The 15,739-nt window shown below is 64.9% G+C and overlaps 6 protein-coding genes across 6 annotated transcripts; 5 read left to right on the top strand and 1 right to left on the bottom strand.

The window, feature by feature from the left end:
• Window positions 1-151: 151 nt before the first annotated feature.
• On the top strand, window positions 152-2,928 carry V1510DRAFT_424158 (HEC/Ndc80p family-domain-containing protein). The gene is made up of 2 exons (XM_066935054.1): window positions 152-404; window positions 458-2,928. Exon 2 carries the CDS (start codon window positions 470-472, stop codon window positions 2,459-2,461), a length of 1,992 nt encoding a protein of 663 aa, XP_066786382.1. The 5' UTR covers window positions 152-404; window positions 458-469; the 3' UTR covers window positions 2,462-2,928.
• On the top strand, window positions 2,905-3,998 carry V1510DRAFT_424153 (translation protein SH3-like domain-containing protein). The gene is made up of 2 exons (XM_066935053.1): window positions 2,905-3,001; window positions 3,359-3,998. Exons 1-2 carry the CDS (start codon window positions 2,987-2,989, stop codon window positions 3,815-3,817), a joined length of 474 nt encoding a protein of 157 aa, XP_066786381.1. The 5' UTR covers window positions 2,905-2,986; the 3' UTR covers window positions 3,818-3,998.
• A 344-nt stretch (window positions 3,999-4,342) lies between these two features.
• On the top strand, window positions 4,343-5,999 carry V1510DRAFT_424150 (uncharacterized protein). Its single transcript, XM_066935052.1, has 3 exons — window positions 4,343-4,783; window positions 4,849-5,064; window positions 5,096-5,999. Exons 1-3 carry the CDS (start codon window positions 4,742-4,744, stop codon window positions 5,915-5,917), a joined length of 1,080 nt encoding a protein of 359 aa, XP_066786380.1. The 5' UTR covers window positions 4,343-4,741; the 3' UTR covers window positions 5,918-5,999.
• Window positions 6,000-6,110: 111 nt separating this feature from the next.
• V1510DRAFT_441737 (armadillo-type protein) lies at window positions 6,111-13,826 on the top strand. Its single transcript, XM_066935639.1, has 3 exons — window positions 6,111-6,386; window positions 6,418-12,530; window positions 12,562-13,826. The coding sequence occupies exons 1-3, from the start codon at window positions 6,340-6,342 to the stop codon at window positions 13,752-13,754; spliced, it is 7,353 nt and encodes a 2,450-aa protein (XP_066786379.1). The 5' UTR covers window positions 6,111-6,339; the 3' UTR covers window positions 13,755-13,826.
• V1510DRAFT_424143 (uncharacterized protein) lies at window positions 13,761-14,811 on the bottom strand. Its single transcript, XM_066935051.1, has 3 exons — window positions 14,605-14,811; window positions 14,262-14,573; window positions 13,761-14,233 (listed from the first exon to the last, which is right to left on the bottom strand). The coding sequence occupies exons 1-3, from the start codon at window positions 14,669-14,671 to the stop codon at window positions 13,788-13,790; spliced, it is 825 nt and encodes a 274-aa protein (XP_066786378.1). The 5' UTR covers window positions 14,672-14,811; the 3' UTR covers window positions 13,761-13,787.
• Window positions 14,790-15,497, top strand: V1510DRAFT_400236 (uncharacterized protein). Its single transcript, XM_066931952.1, has 2 exons — window positions 14,790-15,062; window positions 15,093-15,497. Exons 1-2 carry the CDS (start codon window positions 14,897-14,899, stop codon window positions 15,416-15,418), a joined length of 492 nt encoding a protein of 163 aa, XP_066786377.1. The 5' UTR covers window positions 14,790-14,896; the 3' UTR covers window positions 15,419-15,497.
• Window positions 15,498-15,739: the final 242 nt, after the last annotated feature.

Here is a 15,739-nt window from a genome sequence, read left to right as displayed (position 1 = left end):
AGGCGTCGCCGCGCGGTGAGTTGGCTGTGCCGTTGCCGCCTCTGCCTCTGCCGGCCGCCTAGCCGCAAATTTTTCTGAGTACGTCACGTGAGTGAGTTCACGTGACTTGCGCATAACGCGTTGCCGTAGCAACGTGATCACGAAAAGACGACAACAAAACAACGCGCGTAATCATCGTTCATCTGCCTCCGCGAACCGCTCTTCTGCTACCGCTAGTGAACCACGACGTCGACGGCTACCGCAAGCGCAACAAATGTCGGACGCTCATTTGTTTTCGGCTGCTCGGCGATCCACGCGTGACGGTCAACATGCTGGCTACCAGGAAAACATGAGTGCTGCGCCGGCCGCGTCGTCGTCAGCTTTGTTCGGTCGTGCCGCCTCCAGCCGGCACTCCATGATCGGCGGTATGTCCGGACCACGGCAGTCTCTGGTGCCTCGGCCGACGTCTTACAGACAGAGTCTTGTGCCGATGAGCTCGAGCTCTAATCTGAACCCGAACAACAATGCCAACCACCTATCTGAGGGCATGACCGCGCTGTCGATCTCGAACGCGAACACGCTCAACGCTCAGGCTGGTCAGATGCAGGATCACCAACTGCAGGTCCCCGGGTCTGCTGTCAGGAATCCGCGGAAGAGCTTTGCGCCATCCATGGGCGCTCCTCAGGGTGGCGGAATGAGAAAGAGCAGCATACTAGGCTCGAAGGCTATGATGGCCAACATGGCCAACGGTATGGGCAGTGCGATGCAGCCTAATATGGGACAGCCGCCGCGGGTAGCCGGGGGCGGTTTTGTTGCAAACAGCACTGTGATACCACTGAAGGACACTCGGCCGATCCGCGACAAGGCGTACCAGAACATGATGGCGACGGCTGTGTACGAGTATCTTTTCAACAACAATTTTGAAATGGACATGAAGCATTCGATCACTCCCAAATCCCTACGGTCGCCAACTCAGAAGGACTTTGTTATGATGTTCCAGTGGCTGTATAAGCGCGTTGATCCCGGCTATAAGTTCACGAAATCGATTGACAACGAAGTGATACCGCTCATGAAAACAATCGGCTACCCGTTTCTGGACTCCGTAAGCAAAAGTCAGCTGGTCGCGGTCGGCGGTCAGAATTGGGGCGCCTACCTGGCCATGCTCTTCTGGCTCATGGAGTTGGCAGCAACGTTCGATGCCGTCGACACCAAGGACTACGATGTCGAGGAGTCAGAGGACTTTGGGCTGAACCAGATCGTGATCAATTACATCACCAATTCGTACTCTGCCTTCCTGCAAAACGAGGATGACTACTCAAAATTTGAGGCTGAGATGAGAGAGGCTTTTGAAGAGCGCATCGCTGCCATCAAAGAGTCTTGCGACGACTTTGTCCGCCAGAGCGAGTCCATCGAGGTCGAGATCAACCAACTGGAGACCTCCATGCCGTCGCTGGACTCGCTTCGGAAGAAGACAGACGTGCTCGAGAGCGATCTGAGCAAGTTCCAGGCCTACATCGAAAACATGGAGAAGAGAAAGGAGAAGTGGGATGCGACTATCGAGAGCTTGGAGGCGGATCTGAAGCTCGTCGAGGAGGAGTTCGGGCAATTAGAAAAGGAGAAGACCACACTTGATGCCCGGATCGTGAGCCAAGGACTCACTCCCGCCGATATCGATGAGATCATCGGACAACGCGAGCAGCTGTCCAAGGCCATCCAGGGCCACGAGAGCAAGCTGGACAAGGTTCGGCGCGAGCTCAATGAGCGCGAGAGTACAGCGCAGCACGATCTCCAGCGGCTAGACAACGCGGTGCAGAAGTACACGAACCTCGGATTCCGGACTGGCATCTTGTCGACGCCGAGGGACCCCAGTGTGCCGCAAGGGATCGACTTTGCAGTGTCGATCATTCCGTCGCCGCTGGCGGACGAGAACTTGGGCAAGCGCCCAGAGGGACTCATACACAACGTTGATCTGAGACATGTCATCAGACCGGCGCTACTGCAGGTGCGCCGAACTATCAACTCGATGGTTCATAGAACCGAGGACGAGTCACTGCGGCTGCAGTCGGCGCTCGAGCGGACAGCCGAGATGCTGGCTGACCGGCGCGACCAGCTGGACACGCTCGAGGCACAGGTCTCGGCGGCCAAGATAACCTACGACGAGGCGTTTGAGATGATGACATCAGAGGTCAGCTCGTTCCACGCCGAGAACGAGAAGCTGGAGCGCAAGATCCAGACCATGCGCATCGGCGTTCAGGACGGCCGTCTCCAGCTCGAGCAGAGATCGGAGCGGGCAATCATCGAGTATGACGACATGCAGCATGCGGCCAAGGTCATACGCGAGCAGATGCGGTCGCGGGTGAGCGAATGCATCGAGAAGACGGTCGCGTTCAAGCTGCACGTGCAAACGTCGCTTGTGGACTACGAGAACTTCATTGTCGATGAATTGGAACACCAGAGTCAGCAGTCTTCCGACTACACCTAGTGCGGACATGCATGGCGGATACGCCGATTTGATCTAGACTGGTCGCCTCATCGTGCCCACTGGTCGACACTTGGACCTACCTCCACCCACGGAAATTCGCGGCAGGTTCCCCTCTTCTGAGGCCGGGCGACCGGCCGGGTGGCCTCGTTGACATACATAACCTACTCGGCGGCCGGACCGCTCACACTCCACTGGCCGGCACAGACCGGCGACGACTGCCGACGGCCGACCAGACGACCACTCATGTTTATTGTATAGTAGTATTTGTAACGTAAAGCTCTGATTCGCGCGCAGAGAGCAAGCGACACGTGACGGGCCAAGTAGCAGTCACGTGGGCGCATCACGTGCGGCGTGCTTGACTCCGGTGACCAAAAATTTTCAAACAAAGTAGCGGGTTACCCGGTCAACGGTCGCCGTACACAGTGAATTTTCTTTTGAGAAAATTCTTTTTTTTTTCTTTTCTTCTCCCTATCCCCCAACTGCAATATCTTCCCTAGATTATTCTATTATTAATTACCTGCAATCATGTCTGACGAGGCTGTAAGTAGAGCGAGGCTGCGATGGGCGCGGTGGTCGGAGTCCAGACGAATCGGCAGGCGTTCGTCGCGGTGATGATGGGGTGATGGTCGTGAGAAAAAATTTCGCAGCAGATGGAATCACCCGCGGGTGATTCCTGGGCGGCCATCTGGTTTCGGATCAGGGACGGGCGTAGGATGGCGCCGCGGTCCCGGGAGCTGAGCGGATGATGCTGCCCTGGCAGGCCCGATGGCGGCCGTCTGACCGGTGCGAAAGTTTTCTTGGGACCGGCTCTATGTTCACGCGACGGCGCATGCGCACGGCGGACCCTGGCGCCAGCGCCCGCCCCAGGGCTGTGCCAGAACAGGCTAACGTGCGCAGAACCAGACCTTCGAGACCGTCTCCGCTGGAGCGTCTCTGACCTACCCCATGCAGTGCTCTGCCCTGCGCAAGAACGGTCACGTCGTCATCAAGGGCCGTCCCTGCAAGATCGTCGACATGTCGACCTCCAAGACCGGCAAGCACGGTCACGCCAAGGTCCACCTTGTCGCCATCGACATCTTCACCCAGAAGAAGCTTGAGGACCTCTCGCCCTCCACCCACAACATGGAGGTCCCCAACGTCCAGCGCACTGAGTTCCAGCTCATCAACATCGACGATGGCTTCCTCTCGCTCATGAACAACGACGGCGCCACCAAGGACGACGTCAAGGTCCCCGACGGAGACCTCGGCTCCAAGCTCGAGTCGGACTTCGACGACGGCAAGGACCTCATCGTCACCATCATCTCGGCCATGGGCGAGGAGGCCTGCATCTCCTACAAGGAGGCTCCTAAGTCTTAGATTGCTTAACCCGTCTGGATGTATGGTTCTGCAAGCTTTTGACTGAAAAAAAGGAAAGGAATACTGTTCTGCTGGTATATTATTATAGTCATAAGTCAATATTTCTCAATCCATCTTGTTATTTTTGTCGTTAGATGTATGTAATAAAACCGGAATGTACGCACTAGGATATTTCCCTTTACGTTCGCTGCGAACCGTAGATCAGGCACGGCCAATTGCGGCCCCCGGCCGCCCGTGTCACGCCGCGCGCTGTGCGCTCGACCCCGCATTGCCGCTTCGTCTCGGAGATCCCACGATCGACGTCGGCAACCTGTCGACTATCCCGCCGACCCCGACGGCGCGGCGTTATGGGCGACTCGCTCGGCAGGCCTGTTTGGTCTCGGCAGGCCTTTTTCCGCCTTGGCAGGCCTTTTCCGCCCCGGCCGCGGCTTTGCCGCTGCTTTTCCGCTGCGCGCGCTCGCTCCGTGATCCTGCGCTTCTCTCGCTCTCTCGGTCGGCGCGCGCCTCGATCCGTGGCCGATCGATCACGGCCGCACCGCCGGCCGGTGTCTGGCGCCTGGCCGGTCCAGATCGCCGGCCGGCCTTCAGCCCTGCGACGCGCCGGGCGGTGCTGGCTTGTCTAAAACGTCATCGAATCCCGCTAGAACCCTCATGGCACAATCCGGGGACTGGGGAACCGGCCCTGTGCATGAGTCGACTGCCAGTCTAGTTGCCCGGCTATACAGCCGCAGCCAAACAGTCCCTTTTTGGACGGGCAGCTGTGGCCGGGCCATAACCGCCCGAACTAGCACTGTCGGACATTATCCCGTGCACGCCTAATTAAATCCGGGCGAAGCTTAATCGTGTGGGGGGAGAGTTAAAAGAACGAGGCGGTGCCAGTCAACGGCAAGGATTCTTGCAATCGCCCTCTCAACGCAACACAAGATGGTCTACACGCTCAAGTGGGGTATCGTGGCCACCGGCTGGGTGGGTTGGATCGGCGGCCGCGCCGCAGGGCGCTGCCGCGGCGCCGTGGCGGGTGCTGACCGCAGATCTCGAGCAAGTTCGTCGGCGATCTGATGCTCGAGGCCGCCGCCCGCGGCGTCACGGACGTCCGGCACAAGGTCGTGGCAATCTCGTCGAGCTCGTCGGTCGAGCGGTGCAAGGCGTTCATCGACGAGATCTGCGGCGGGGACCCGAGCATCACCGCGTACAACGACTTTGGCGCGCTGATGAGCGACCCCGAGGTCGACGTGGTCTACATCGGGGTAGGTACCGGCGCGGGCACGCTGACGGCAGGCGCCGAACCAGACGCACTACCCGCTGGCGCTGCAGGCGCTGCACAGCGGCAAGCACGTGCTCTGCGAGAAGCCGGCCGCGCTCAACGCGGCGCAGCTGCGGCACGTCGTGGAGCTCGCCGCGCGCAAGCAGCGGTTCTTCATGGAGGGCCAGTGGATCCGGTTCTTCCCGCTGTTCGCGCAGCTCCAGAAGGACGTGCACGAGCACAAGGTGATCGGCCGGCTCGAGCGGATCTACGCGGACCTCTCGATCAACTTCCCGTTCGACGCCAAGCACCGGCTGTTTGACCCGCTGCAGGGCGGCGGCGCGATGCTGGACCTCGGCCTGTATCCGTGGATCTACATCCAGAAGCTCTGCGCCGAGCACCCGGACAACCACGGCGCCCTGCCGCGCGTGGTCACGTCCATGCAGAAGACCAAGGAGACCGGCGTCGACCGGCACACGGCCTTCGTCAGCCAGTGGGACGCGCTCGGCGTGGAGGCCGTGGCGACGTGCAGCCTGTCGCTGGACTCGGCGCCGGACTCGGCCGTGCGCATCCAGGGCACCGAGGGCGAGATCCTGATCGCGGCGCCGTGCTTCCGGCCGACGGAGTACACGATCGCGCGCAGCGGCGAGCCGCCGCGGGTCGTCACGGGCGAGCTCGCCGGGCACGGCCTGTACTACGAGGCCGACGCGGTGGCGCGCGCGATCCGCGACGGCCGGCTGGTGGAGGACGTCTGCCCGCCGGACGAGAGCCTGCTGCTGCTGGGGTACATGGACCGGGCGCGCGCGGAGGGCGGCCTGGCGTACCCGGCCGAGCTGGAGGCGCTGATCGCCGAGTAGCGGCGCGCAGGGGCCGAGGCGGCCGAGTAGCGGCGCGCGGCGCCGGGCCGAGTAGGCCGTAGCAATACACGAGTTCACATGACCGCCGTGCGGCGCGGGTCACCCGGCGTGGCTCCGCCGGGTAACCCTGTGCGGCGCCCTCCGGGTAACGCCCGCATGCGCCCGCGCAATCTTGCGCGGCCACGCAGTTCGCCAGGCAACAGTTCCAGGCAACCATCCGCCATCCGCCCAGCACGCAGCCCCAGACGCCTGCGCTCCTCTCACGAGCAAGTGCGAGTGCGTGCAGAGTCCGGATAGATGCCCCCCGCTCGCAGCGCGACAGTGTTGATTGCAGCCCGCAAGCACGCCGACGCACAGCGGTCGGCCCCGTTTGATTCGACCGGCCAGACGCAGGCCGCAGGCGCCCGTCGGCAAGGACCGCGATGGACGAGTCGCTGCTGAACCACATCTTCAACGACCTCCGGTCGAAGTAAGTGCGCGCGCGGCGGCGCTGACGGCAGGTCCGCGGACATCCGCAACAAGGCCGCGTCGGACCTGCGACTGCACCTGATATGGGCGTCGCACGAGCTGCCGGTGGAGCGCACGGCCAAGTACAACGACGACGTCAACCGGCGGATCAACGAGCTCGTGCACAGCACGGACACGTACGACAAGCTCGGCGGCATCGCGGCGATCGACTGCCTGATCGACCCCGAGAACAATGAGGACAACTCGGGCACCAAGATCTCGCGGTTCGCCAACTACCTGCGCAATGTGATCCCGTCGAACGACATCGAGGCCATGCGGTCGGCGGCCAAGGCGCTGGGCCGGCTGGCGATCCCGGGCGGCACGATCACGGTGGACTACGTCGACTTCGAGGTCAAGCGCTCGCTCGAGTGGCTGCAGTCGGACCGGCAGGAGTCGCGGCGGCAGGCGGCGGTGCTGATCCTGAACGAGCTGGCGGTGTACAGCCCGACGATCATGTACGGGTACGTGCCGCAGATCCTGGACCTGATCTGGGTGGCGATGCGGGACCAGAAGGTCGCGATCCGGATCGACGCGGCGGTGACGCTGGCGTCGTGCCTGAAGATCATCCACCAGCGCGACAACCAGCTGCGCCAGCTGTGGTACAAGAAGGTGTACGAGGAGGCCCAGCGCGGCTTCCGCATCGGCACGGCGGACGCCATCCACGGCAGCCTGCTGACGTACAAGACGCTGCTGAGCAAGGCGCTGATGGACAAGGGCGTGAGCCCGGTCCAGAGCTACTACATCGAGATCTGCGACACGGTGTTCCGGTACAAGGACCACAAGGACAACCTGGTGCGGCGGACGGTGCTGGAGATCATGGCCGACATGGCCGCGTTCGACGTGGCCGCGTTCGGCGCCAAGTACCTGCACAGCTCGATGCTGCACCTGCTGGGCCAGCTGCGCAAGGACCGCGAGCGGCCGTCGGTGTTCGAGTCGATCGGGCTGATCGCGGCCGCGATGAAGAGCAAGATGAACCCGTACCTGGACGCGATCTTCACCAACATCAAGGAGGGCCTGACGTTCCGCGGCCGCGCCAAGCGCGAGATCGAGAAGCCGATCTTCGAGTGCATCACCATGCTGGCGGCGTCGGTCACGCAGGCGCTGGACAAGTACATCAGCCCGGAGATGCTCGACCTGATGTTCGCGTGCGGCCTGAGCGAGCACCTGCTGACGACCATGATCAACATCGTGGTCTACAACAAGCCGATCCTGCCGATCGTCCAGCGCAAGCTGCTCGACATCATCTGCCTCTGCCTCTCCGGCCGCCGGTTCCACCCGCCGGGCAGCCCCGAGGCGACGCTGCCCACGCTGCCCGACTACGCGCGCGAGTACCGCGAGGCCATGCTCATGAAGGACGGCCCGATCTCGGAGATGAAGGACAGCGACCTGATCGCGCTGGCGCTGCGCATCCTGGGCACGTTCCCGTTCCAGGAGAGCATCCTCAGCGAGTTTGCGCGCAACTGCGTGCTGTCGTACATCGACGACGAGAGCGCGGACGTGCGCAAGGCCGCCGCGCTGAGCTGCTGCCACCTGCTCGCGAACGAGAACATCTGCCACGACCTGTCGGCGCACTCGATCCGCGTCGTCGGCGACGTGCTCGAGAAGGTGCTGACGGTGGCCATCTCGGACCCGGTGACCGAGATCCGCCGGGAGGTGCTCAAGGCGATCGAGATGAGCGACACGCGGTTCGACCCGCACCTGTCGCAGGCGGACCGCGTGCGGCTGCTGTTCACGGCGCTCAACGACGAGGACTTCGACGTGCGCGAGGTCACGGTCCAGATCATCGGCCGGCTGACGATGATCAACCCGGCCTACGTGATGCCGCCGCTGCGCAAGACGCTGATCCAGCTGCTGACCGAGCTCGAGTTCTCGACGTACCAGCGGTCGAAGGAGGAGAGCGCCAAGCTGATCGCCACGCTCGTGCGGTCGACGCGCAAGCTCATCAAGCCGTACGTCAAGCCGATCATCAAGGTGCTGCTGCCCAAGGCCCGCGACGTCAGCGTCGGCACGTCGGCCAGCGTGATCACCGCGCTGGGCGAGCTCTCCAAGGTCGGCGGCGAGGAGCTGATCCCGTACACGCAGGACCTGATGCCGCTCATCCTCGAGGTGCTCCAGGACCAGAGCTCGTTCATGAAGCGCGACGCCGCGCTGCGCACGCTCGGCCAGTTCTCGTCCAGCTCCGGCTACGTGATCGAGCCGCTGATCGACCACCCGCAGCTGCTGGGCACGCTCGTGTCGATCCTCAAGTCCGAGCAGGCCAACTCGGTCCAGCGCGAGACCGTGCGCGTGATCGGCATCCTGGGCGCGCTGGACCCGTACCGCTACCAGATGGTCGAGCGGCAGAACACGGACGGCGCGCGCGACCAGCACGCGGCGTCCACGGACGTGTCGCTGCTCATGGCCGGCGTCAGCCCGTCGTCGGACGACTACTACGCCACCGTCGTCATCAACATCCTCCTCGGCATCCTGCGCGACCCCTCGCTCGGCACGCACCACACGGCCGTCATCCAGGCGATCATGTACATCTTCAAGACGCTCGGCATGAAGTGCGTGCCCTTCCTGAGCCAGATCATCCCCGGCTTCCTGGCGGTCATGCGCACGTCGTCGGTCAACATGCTCGAGTTCTACTTCCAGCAGCTCGGCATCCTGATCGTGATCGTCAAGCAGCACGTGCGCAACTTCCTGCCCCAGATCTTCCAGGTCATCCACGACTTCTTCCCGCAGTCGCCCAACCTGCAGAGCAACATCCTGTCGCTGATCGAGTCGCTGGCGCGCGCGCTCGAGGGCGAGTTCAAGATGCACATCCCGGTGCTGCTGCCGTTCCTGCTGCCGGTCTTCGACAACGACCGGTCCGTCCAGCGCACGCCGACGCTCAAGGTGCTGCACGCGATCATCGTGTTCGGCGCCAACGTCGAGGAGTACATCCACCTGATCCTGCCGTCGGTCGTGCGGCTGTTTGAGAACGCGCCGCCGCACGTCGAGGTCGCGGCGCTCGAGACCGTCGGCCAGATGTGCAAGAACGTCAACTACGCCAACATGGCGTCGCGCGTGGTGCACCCGGTGCTGCGCGTGCTCAACCTGGCCCAGCACGACGAGGTCAAGCGCGCGGCGATGGAGACCATCACGTCGCTGATCTACTACATGCGCCAGGACATGACCGTGTTCCTGCCGGTGATCAACAAGGCCGTGGTGGCCAACAAGATCTACCACCCGCAGTACGAGATGCTGGTGACCAAGATCATGAAGAAGGAGCCGTTCCCGCACAAGCTCGACACCGAGTCGGACAAGAAGTACGCGTTCGCAGGCGTGGACGAGGTCTCGGAGGCCAAGGCGCCGGTGAAGAAGCTGCCGGTGAACCAGGAGCACCTCAAGGCCGCCTGGGAGGCGTCGCAGAAGAGCACGCGCGACGACTGGCAGGAGTGGATCCGCCGGCTGTCGGTCGAGCTGCTCAAGGAGTCGCCGTCGCACGCGCTCCGCGCCTGCGCCGGCCTGGCCGGCGTGTACTACCCGCTCGCCAAGGACCTCTTCAACGTCTCGTTCGTGTCGTGCTGGACCGAGCTGTACGAGCAGTACCAGGACGAGCTCGTGCGCGCGCTCGAGATCGCGCTCATGTCGCCCAAGATCCCGCCCGAGATCCTGCAGACGCTGCTCAACCTGGCCGAGTTCATGGAGCACGACGACAAGGCGCTGCCGATGGACATCCGCACGCTGGGCCAGTACGCCACGCGGTGCCACGCGTACGCCAAGGCGCTGCACTACAAGGAGCTCGAGTTCATCCAGGAGCCCACGACGCCCACGATCGAGGCGCTGATCAGCATCAACAACCAGCTCCAGCAGAACGACGCGGCGATCGGGATCCTCAAGCACGCGCAGCAGCACCACGACCTGCAGCTCAAGGAGACGTGGTACGAGAAGCTGCACCGGTGGGAGGACGCGCTCGAGGCCTACAGCCGGCGCGAGCGCGACGAGCCCGACAGCATGGAGGTGACGATGGGCAAGATGCGGTGCTTCCACGCGCTGGGCGAGTGGGACCTGCTCTCGAAGCTGGCGCAGGAGAAGTGGCTCAACTCGTCGGCCGAGACCAAGCGCGTGATCGCGCCGCTGGCCGCGGCCGCGGCGTGGGGCCTGCGCGAGTGGGACCGCATCGAGAAGTACATCAAGGCCATGAAGCCGGACTCGCCCGACCGCTCGTTCTTCCACGCCATCCTGATGCTCCACCGCAGCCACTTCAACGAGGCCGCCAACTTCATCGTGCGCGCGCGCGACCTGCTCATCACCGAGCTGGCGGCGCTCGTGGGCGAGAGCTACAACCGCGCGTACGGCGTGGTGGTGCGCGTGCAGATGCTGTCCGAGCTCGAGGAGATCATCATCTACAAGAACGCGCTCAACGACCCCGAGCAGCAGGCCGCGCTGCGCAAGACGTGGACCAAGCGGCTGAAGGGCTGCCAGCGCAACGTCGACATCTGGCAGCGCATGCTCAAGGTGCGCGCGCTGGTCGTCAAGCCGCGGCAGGACATGGACATCTGGATCAAGTTCGCCAACCTGTGCCGCAAGTCCGGCCGCATGGGCCTGGCCGAGAAGTCGCTCAACTCGCTGATCGACGACAGCAACCACGCGCCGGACCGCGACGCCATCAACCGCGCGCCGCCGGTCGTGGTCTACGCGCTGCTCAAGTTCCTGTGGGCGTCCGGCAAGCACGAGCAGGCGCTCAACTACCTGCGCGAGTTCACGGTCAAGCAGTCGACGAACCTGAACCTGAACCTGGCCGAGCTCATGGCCGGGCCGCTGCCGGCGGAGCTGCTGATCCAGGCGGACGGCGGCGCGCAGCCCGCGGACGCGCGGCCGGAGCCGGTGGCGGCCGGCGCGCCGCTCGCCGCGGCCGCGCCCGCGCGCCGGCTCACGGACGAGCAGGTCGAGCAGCACACCAAGCTCCTCGCGCGCTGCTTCCTCAAGCAGGGCGAGTGGCAGATCGCGCTCACCGGCGCGGGCTGGCGCCACGACTCGCAGGGCATCCTCAAGGCCTACTCGCTGGCCACGTACTTCGACAAGAAGTGGTACAAGGCCTGGCACAACTGGGCGCTGGCCAACTTCGAGGTCGTGACCACGGCCGAGCACCAGGACACCACGCCCGGCCGCGTCGAGACGCTGATGTCGTCCGAGTTCGTCGACCGCTACGTCGTGCCGGCCATCCAGGGCTTCTTCAAGTCGATCGAGCTGTCGCGCGGCAACTCGCTCCAGGACATCCTGCGGCTGCTGACGCTGTGGTTCCGCTACGGCGGCCTGCCCGAGCCGTCCAAGGCCATGGGCGAGGGCTTCACGACGATCAGCATCGACACCTGGCTCGAGGTCATCCCCCAGCTGATCGCGCGCATCCACCAGCCCAACCCCATCGTGCGCAAGTCGCTGCACACGCTGATCTCGGACCTCGGCCGCGAGCACCCCCAGGCGCTCGTGTACCCGCTCACGGTGGCGATCAAGTCGGACAGCGTGATCCGGCAGCGCGCGGCGTCGGGCATCATGGACAAGATGCGCGCGCACAGCGCCAACCTGGTCAGCCAGGCCGAGGTCGTCATCCAGGAGCTCATCCGGGTCACCGTGCTCTGGCACGAGCAGTGGCACGAGGGCCTCGAGGACGCCTCCCGGCTCTTCTTCGGCGACCACGACATCGAGCGCATGTTCGCCACGCTCGAGCCGCTCCACCGCATGCTCGAGCGCGGCCCCCAGACCCTGCGCGAGATCTCGTTCCACCAGACGTTCGGCCGCGACCTGCACGAGGCCTACGAGTGGGTGCTCAGCTTCCGCCGCACGAACGACATGCAGCACCTCAACCAGGCCTGGGACGTGTACTACTCGGTCTTCCGGCGGATCTCGCGGCAGCTGCCGCAGCTGCAGACGCTCGACCTCCAGTACGTCTCGCCCAAGCTGCTGCAGTGCTGCGACCTCGAGCTGGCCGTGCCGGGCACGTACACCAGCGGCGCGACCGAGAAGGGCATCATCCGCATCATGAGCTTCGAGCACACCTTCACCGTCATCCAGTCCAAGCAGCGGCCCCGCCGGCTGACGATCAAGGGCTCGGACGGGACCGACTACCAGTACGTCCTCAAGGGTAAGTGCCGCCGCGGGCGCGCTGACGCCAGGCCACGAGGACATCCGCCAGGACAGCCTGGTCATGCAGCTCTTCGGCCTGGTCAACACGCTGCTGTCGCTCGACCCCGAGTGCTTCAAGCGCCACCTCAACATCCAGCAGTACCCGGCCATCCCGCTGTCGCCCAAGTCCGGCCTGCTGGGCTGGGTCAAGGACAGCGACACGTTCCACGTGCTCATCCGCGAGTACCGCGAGAACCGCAAGATCCTGCTCAACATCGAGCACCGGATCATGCAGCAGATGGCGCCCGACTACGAGCGGCTGACGCTGATCCAGAAGGTCGAGGTCTTCATGTACGCGCTCGACAACACCACCGGCCAGGACCTCTACCGCGTGCTGTGGCTCAAGAGCCGGTCGTCCGAGGCCTGGCTCGACCGCCGCACGACCTACACGCGCTCGCTGGCGCTCATGTCCATGGTCGGCTACATCCTGGGCCTCGGCGACCGCCACCCGTCCAACCTCATGCTCGACCGCTACACGGGCAAGGTCGTGCACATCGACTTTGGCGACTGCTTCGAGGCCGCCATCCTGCGCGAGAAGTTCCCCGAGAAGGTGCCGTTCCGGCTCACGCGCATGCTCACGTACGCCATGGAGGTCTCGGGCATCGAGGGCTCGTTCCGGCTGACGTGCGAGAACGTGATGCGCGTGCTGCGCGACAACAAGGAGTCGCTGATGGCCATCCTCGAGGCCTTCGCGCACGACCCGCTCATCAACTGGGGCTTCAACCTGCCGCAGGCCCAGCAGCAGCAGGTCGCCGCCCAGATCCAGCGCACGGCCAGCCAGGCGGCCATGCGCCAGCCGGCCGCGCCGGCCGCGCCGGCCGCGCCGGGGCCGCAGTCCGTGGCCGTGCAGATGTCGCTCCAGAACTCGATCATCGGCGAGGCCATGATGTCGGCCTCGACCCGCGACCGCCGCGGCAGCATCCTCAGCTCGAGCGTCATCGACCGCCGCCGGCCCCAGGTCGACGAGGAGGAGATGATCCGCCAGGACCTGCGCAACCAGTCCGAGTCGCGCAACGTGCGCGCCACCGTCGTGCTCAAGCGCATCTCCGAGAAGCTGACCGGCCACGACTTCCGCCCGTCCCAGGAGCTCGACGTGCCCAACCAGGTCGACAAGCTCATCCAGCAGGCCACGTCCGTCGAGAACCTGTGCCAGCACTACGTCGGCTGGTGCTCGTTCTGGTAGCCCATGTGTATTTAGTGGAGTTTTGATTGCTGTTCACACACGCCCGGCCGCGGCGCCCGCGGCGCCCGCGCCCGCGTCCGCCAGCCGCGCCGCCAGCGTCGCCAGCGGGCCGCGGAACGCGCGCTCCAGCCGCGCGTTGCGCCGGCCCTGGGGGTCCCGCACGACCGCGCCCGTCACGGCCGTGTCGCCGCACGCCACGTGCGCCGCGTACGCGCCCTGGCTGAACTCGAGCCGCACCAGCCGCGACCCGGCGTCGGCCTCGATCGCGTCCAGGTCCGGCAGCGCCGCCAGCAGCGCCCGCTTGCGCGCGTCCGCCACCAGCCGCCGCCGCACCGCCCGCACGAACTTGCCCACCCCGGCCCGCAGGTGCCGCCGCCCGAGCCCGTCCACGTCGATGTGCGCCGGCGCCGTGTGCGCGTGCACGTACGGCCCGTCCGCGCCGTGCCCGACGATGATGTAGTGCGGCGCCGCGAATTTGTCTCGTCAGCGCGTCCAGCGGCCACTTACTGTCGGCAAACATGTCGATCCGCACGCCCAGGAACGTCGCCGTCTCGGCGCCCTTGCTGCCCGCGAACACGGGGTCCCTGACCGTGAACCCGGTGACCGACGCCATCCGGTACAGGTGCTGCAGCCGCACGTCCGTCTGCTGGCTGTACTTGGCGTTGATCAGCGCCAGGATCCCCTCGCTCTCGCCCGCGCCCGCCCGCTCCTTCTTGGCCGCGCTGGGGCCCCTGCCGAGCGCGCTCCGCACCGACTCGCGCCGTTCCAGCGCCGACAGCTGCGTCTGCAGCTGTGCCTGCTGGCTGCTGAGCTCCCGGACTGCCATCAGCGCTGCCGCGCCCCCACTCACGTTCTGTCCGCAGCGACTGGATGTCCGACTCGTAGATCTGCGACGACCGCGTCTGTGCCGACGCCATTTCGCGTGCTCTGTCGAGGCCGCCCGTGTCTGCTGGCTTCTGTTTGATAGCGCGCTCGTCTATTTACAAAGCGAGCGTGTTTGTTTTTTCGCGACGCATCTCCCATTAGGGCAACTGTGACCAGCGGATGTTAGGGTTACGGGTGCACAATTTTTCGCCGTGTCTGCGAGCCCACCAACAGCAGGGCCACCACCAGTGGACAGGACCAGAGGACCAGCGGACCAGATGGCCAGCCCTACGAGCCCCCCGGCGAGCCCCGCGGCCCCGACGTGGAAGCAGCGGCTCCACATGGAGCCCGAGCGCAAGGCGCAGTTCCGCAACTTCCTGGTGGCCACCACGGCCATGCTCGGCTCGATCATGGTCACCCGCAGAGCCATCGGCCTGCGCTCATGTACGTATTCCCGCTCCGGCGCTGACCCAGACCGGCCGACCATGTTTGTGCACAACACGACGCCGCCGCCGTTCAACAAGTATCAGGACGGGGCGCAGGCAATGGCCGTGTCGCTGCTGCTGTCCGGGTCCGGCTTTGCCATGGCCGTCACGGGCGTGTCGCTGCTCTGCCGCGTCAACAACGTGCACGAGTTCGGGGCCATGATGCGGCGCACGCTGGGCGGCGACGTCCGCCAGCGCGAGCGCGAGAAGGAGGGCGTGCCGCCGGAGATTGCCGAGCTGGAGCAGAAGATCGAGGACTTTCTGACGTACGGCCTGCGCGACGACCCTCCGGAGGGCGACGAGCCGTCCAAGTAGTGTACATACTCTGAGCCGGCGAGCCCGGCGGCGGATGGGCAGCATGCCGGCCGCCTGTAAATAGACTCCCTTTACGATGCGCGGTGGGCGCGCGGCGTCAGCCGCACGCCGTGCGGCATATAGCCGCACGGACCCGAGGCTGCTCTGTCGAGCGCAGTTTTGCTCTGCCCGCAGGGCAGCTACCCTCGACGGAGTCGCCGCCGGAGGCTCGTACGCACACAGACAAACGAGCCTCCGGCGGGGGGGGGGGGGGGGGGGGGGGGGGGGGGGGGGGGGCGGGGCGCGCGGGGGGGGGGGGGGCGGGGGGGGGGGGGGGGGGTG

This window comes from Dipodascopsis tothii (genome assembly GCF_038497935.1).
Source record: "Dipodascopsis tothii strain CBS 759.85 unplaced genomic scaffold V1510scaffold_59, whole genome shotgun sequence".
NCBI classification, from domain to species: domain Eukaryota; kingdom Fungi; phylum Ascomycota; class Lipomycetes; order Lipomycetales; family Lipomycetaceae; genus Neoaidaea; species Neoaidaea tothii.
The sequence above is the reverse complement of the archived record's forward strand: the minus strand, read 5'-3'. Positions and strand labels throughout refer to the sequence as shown.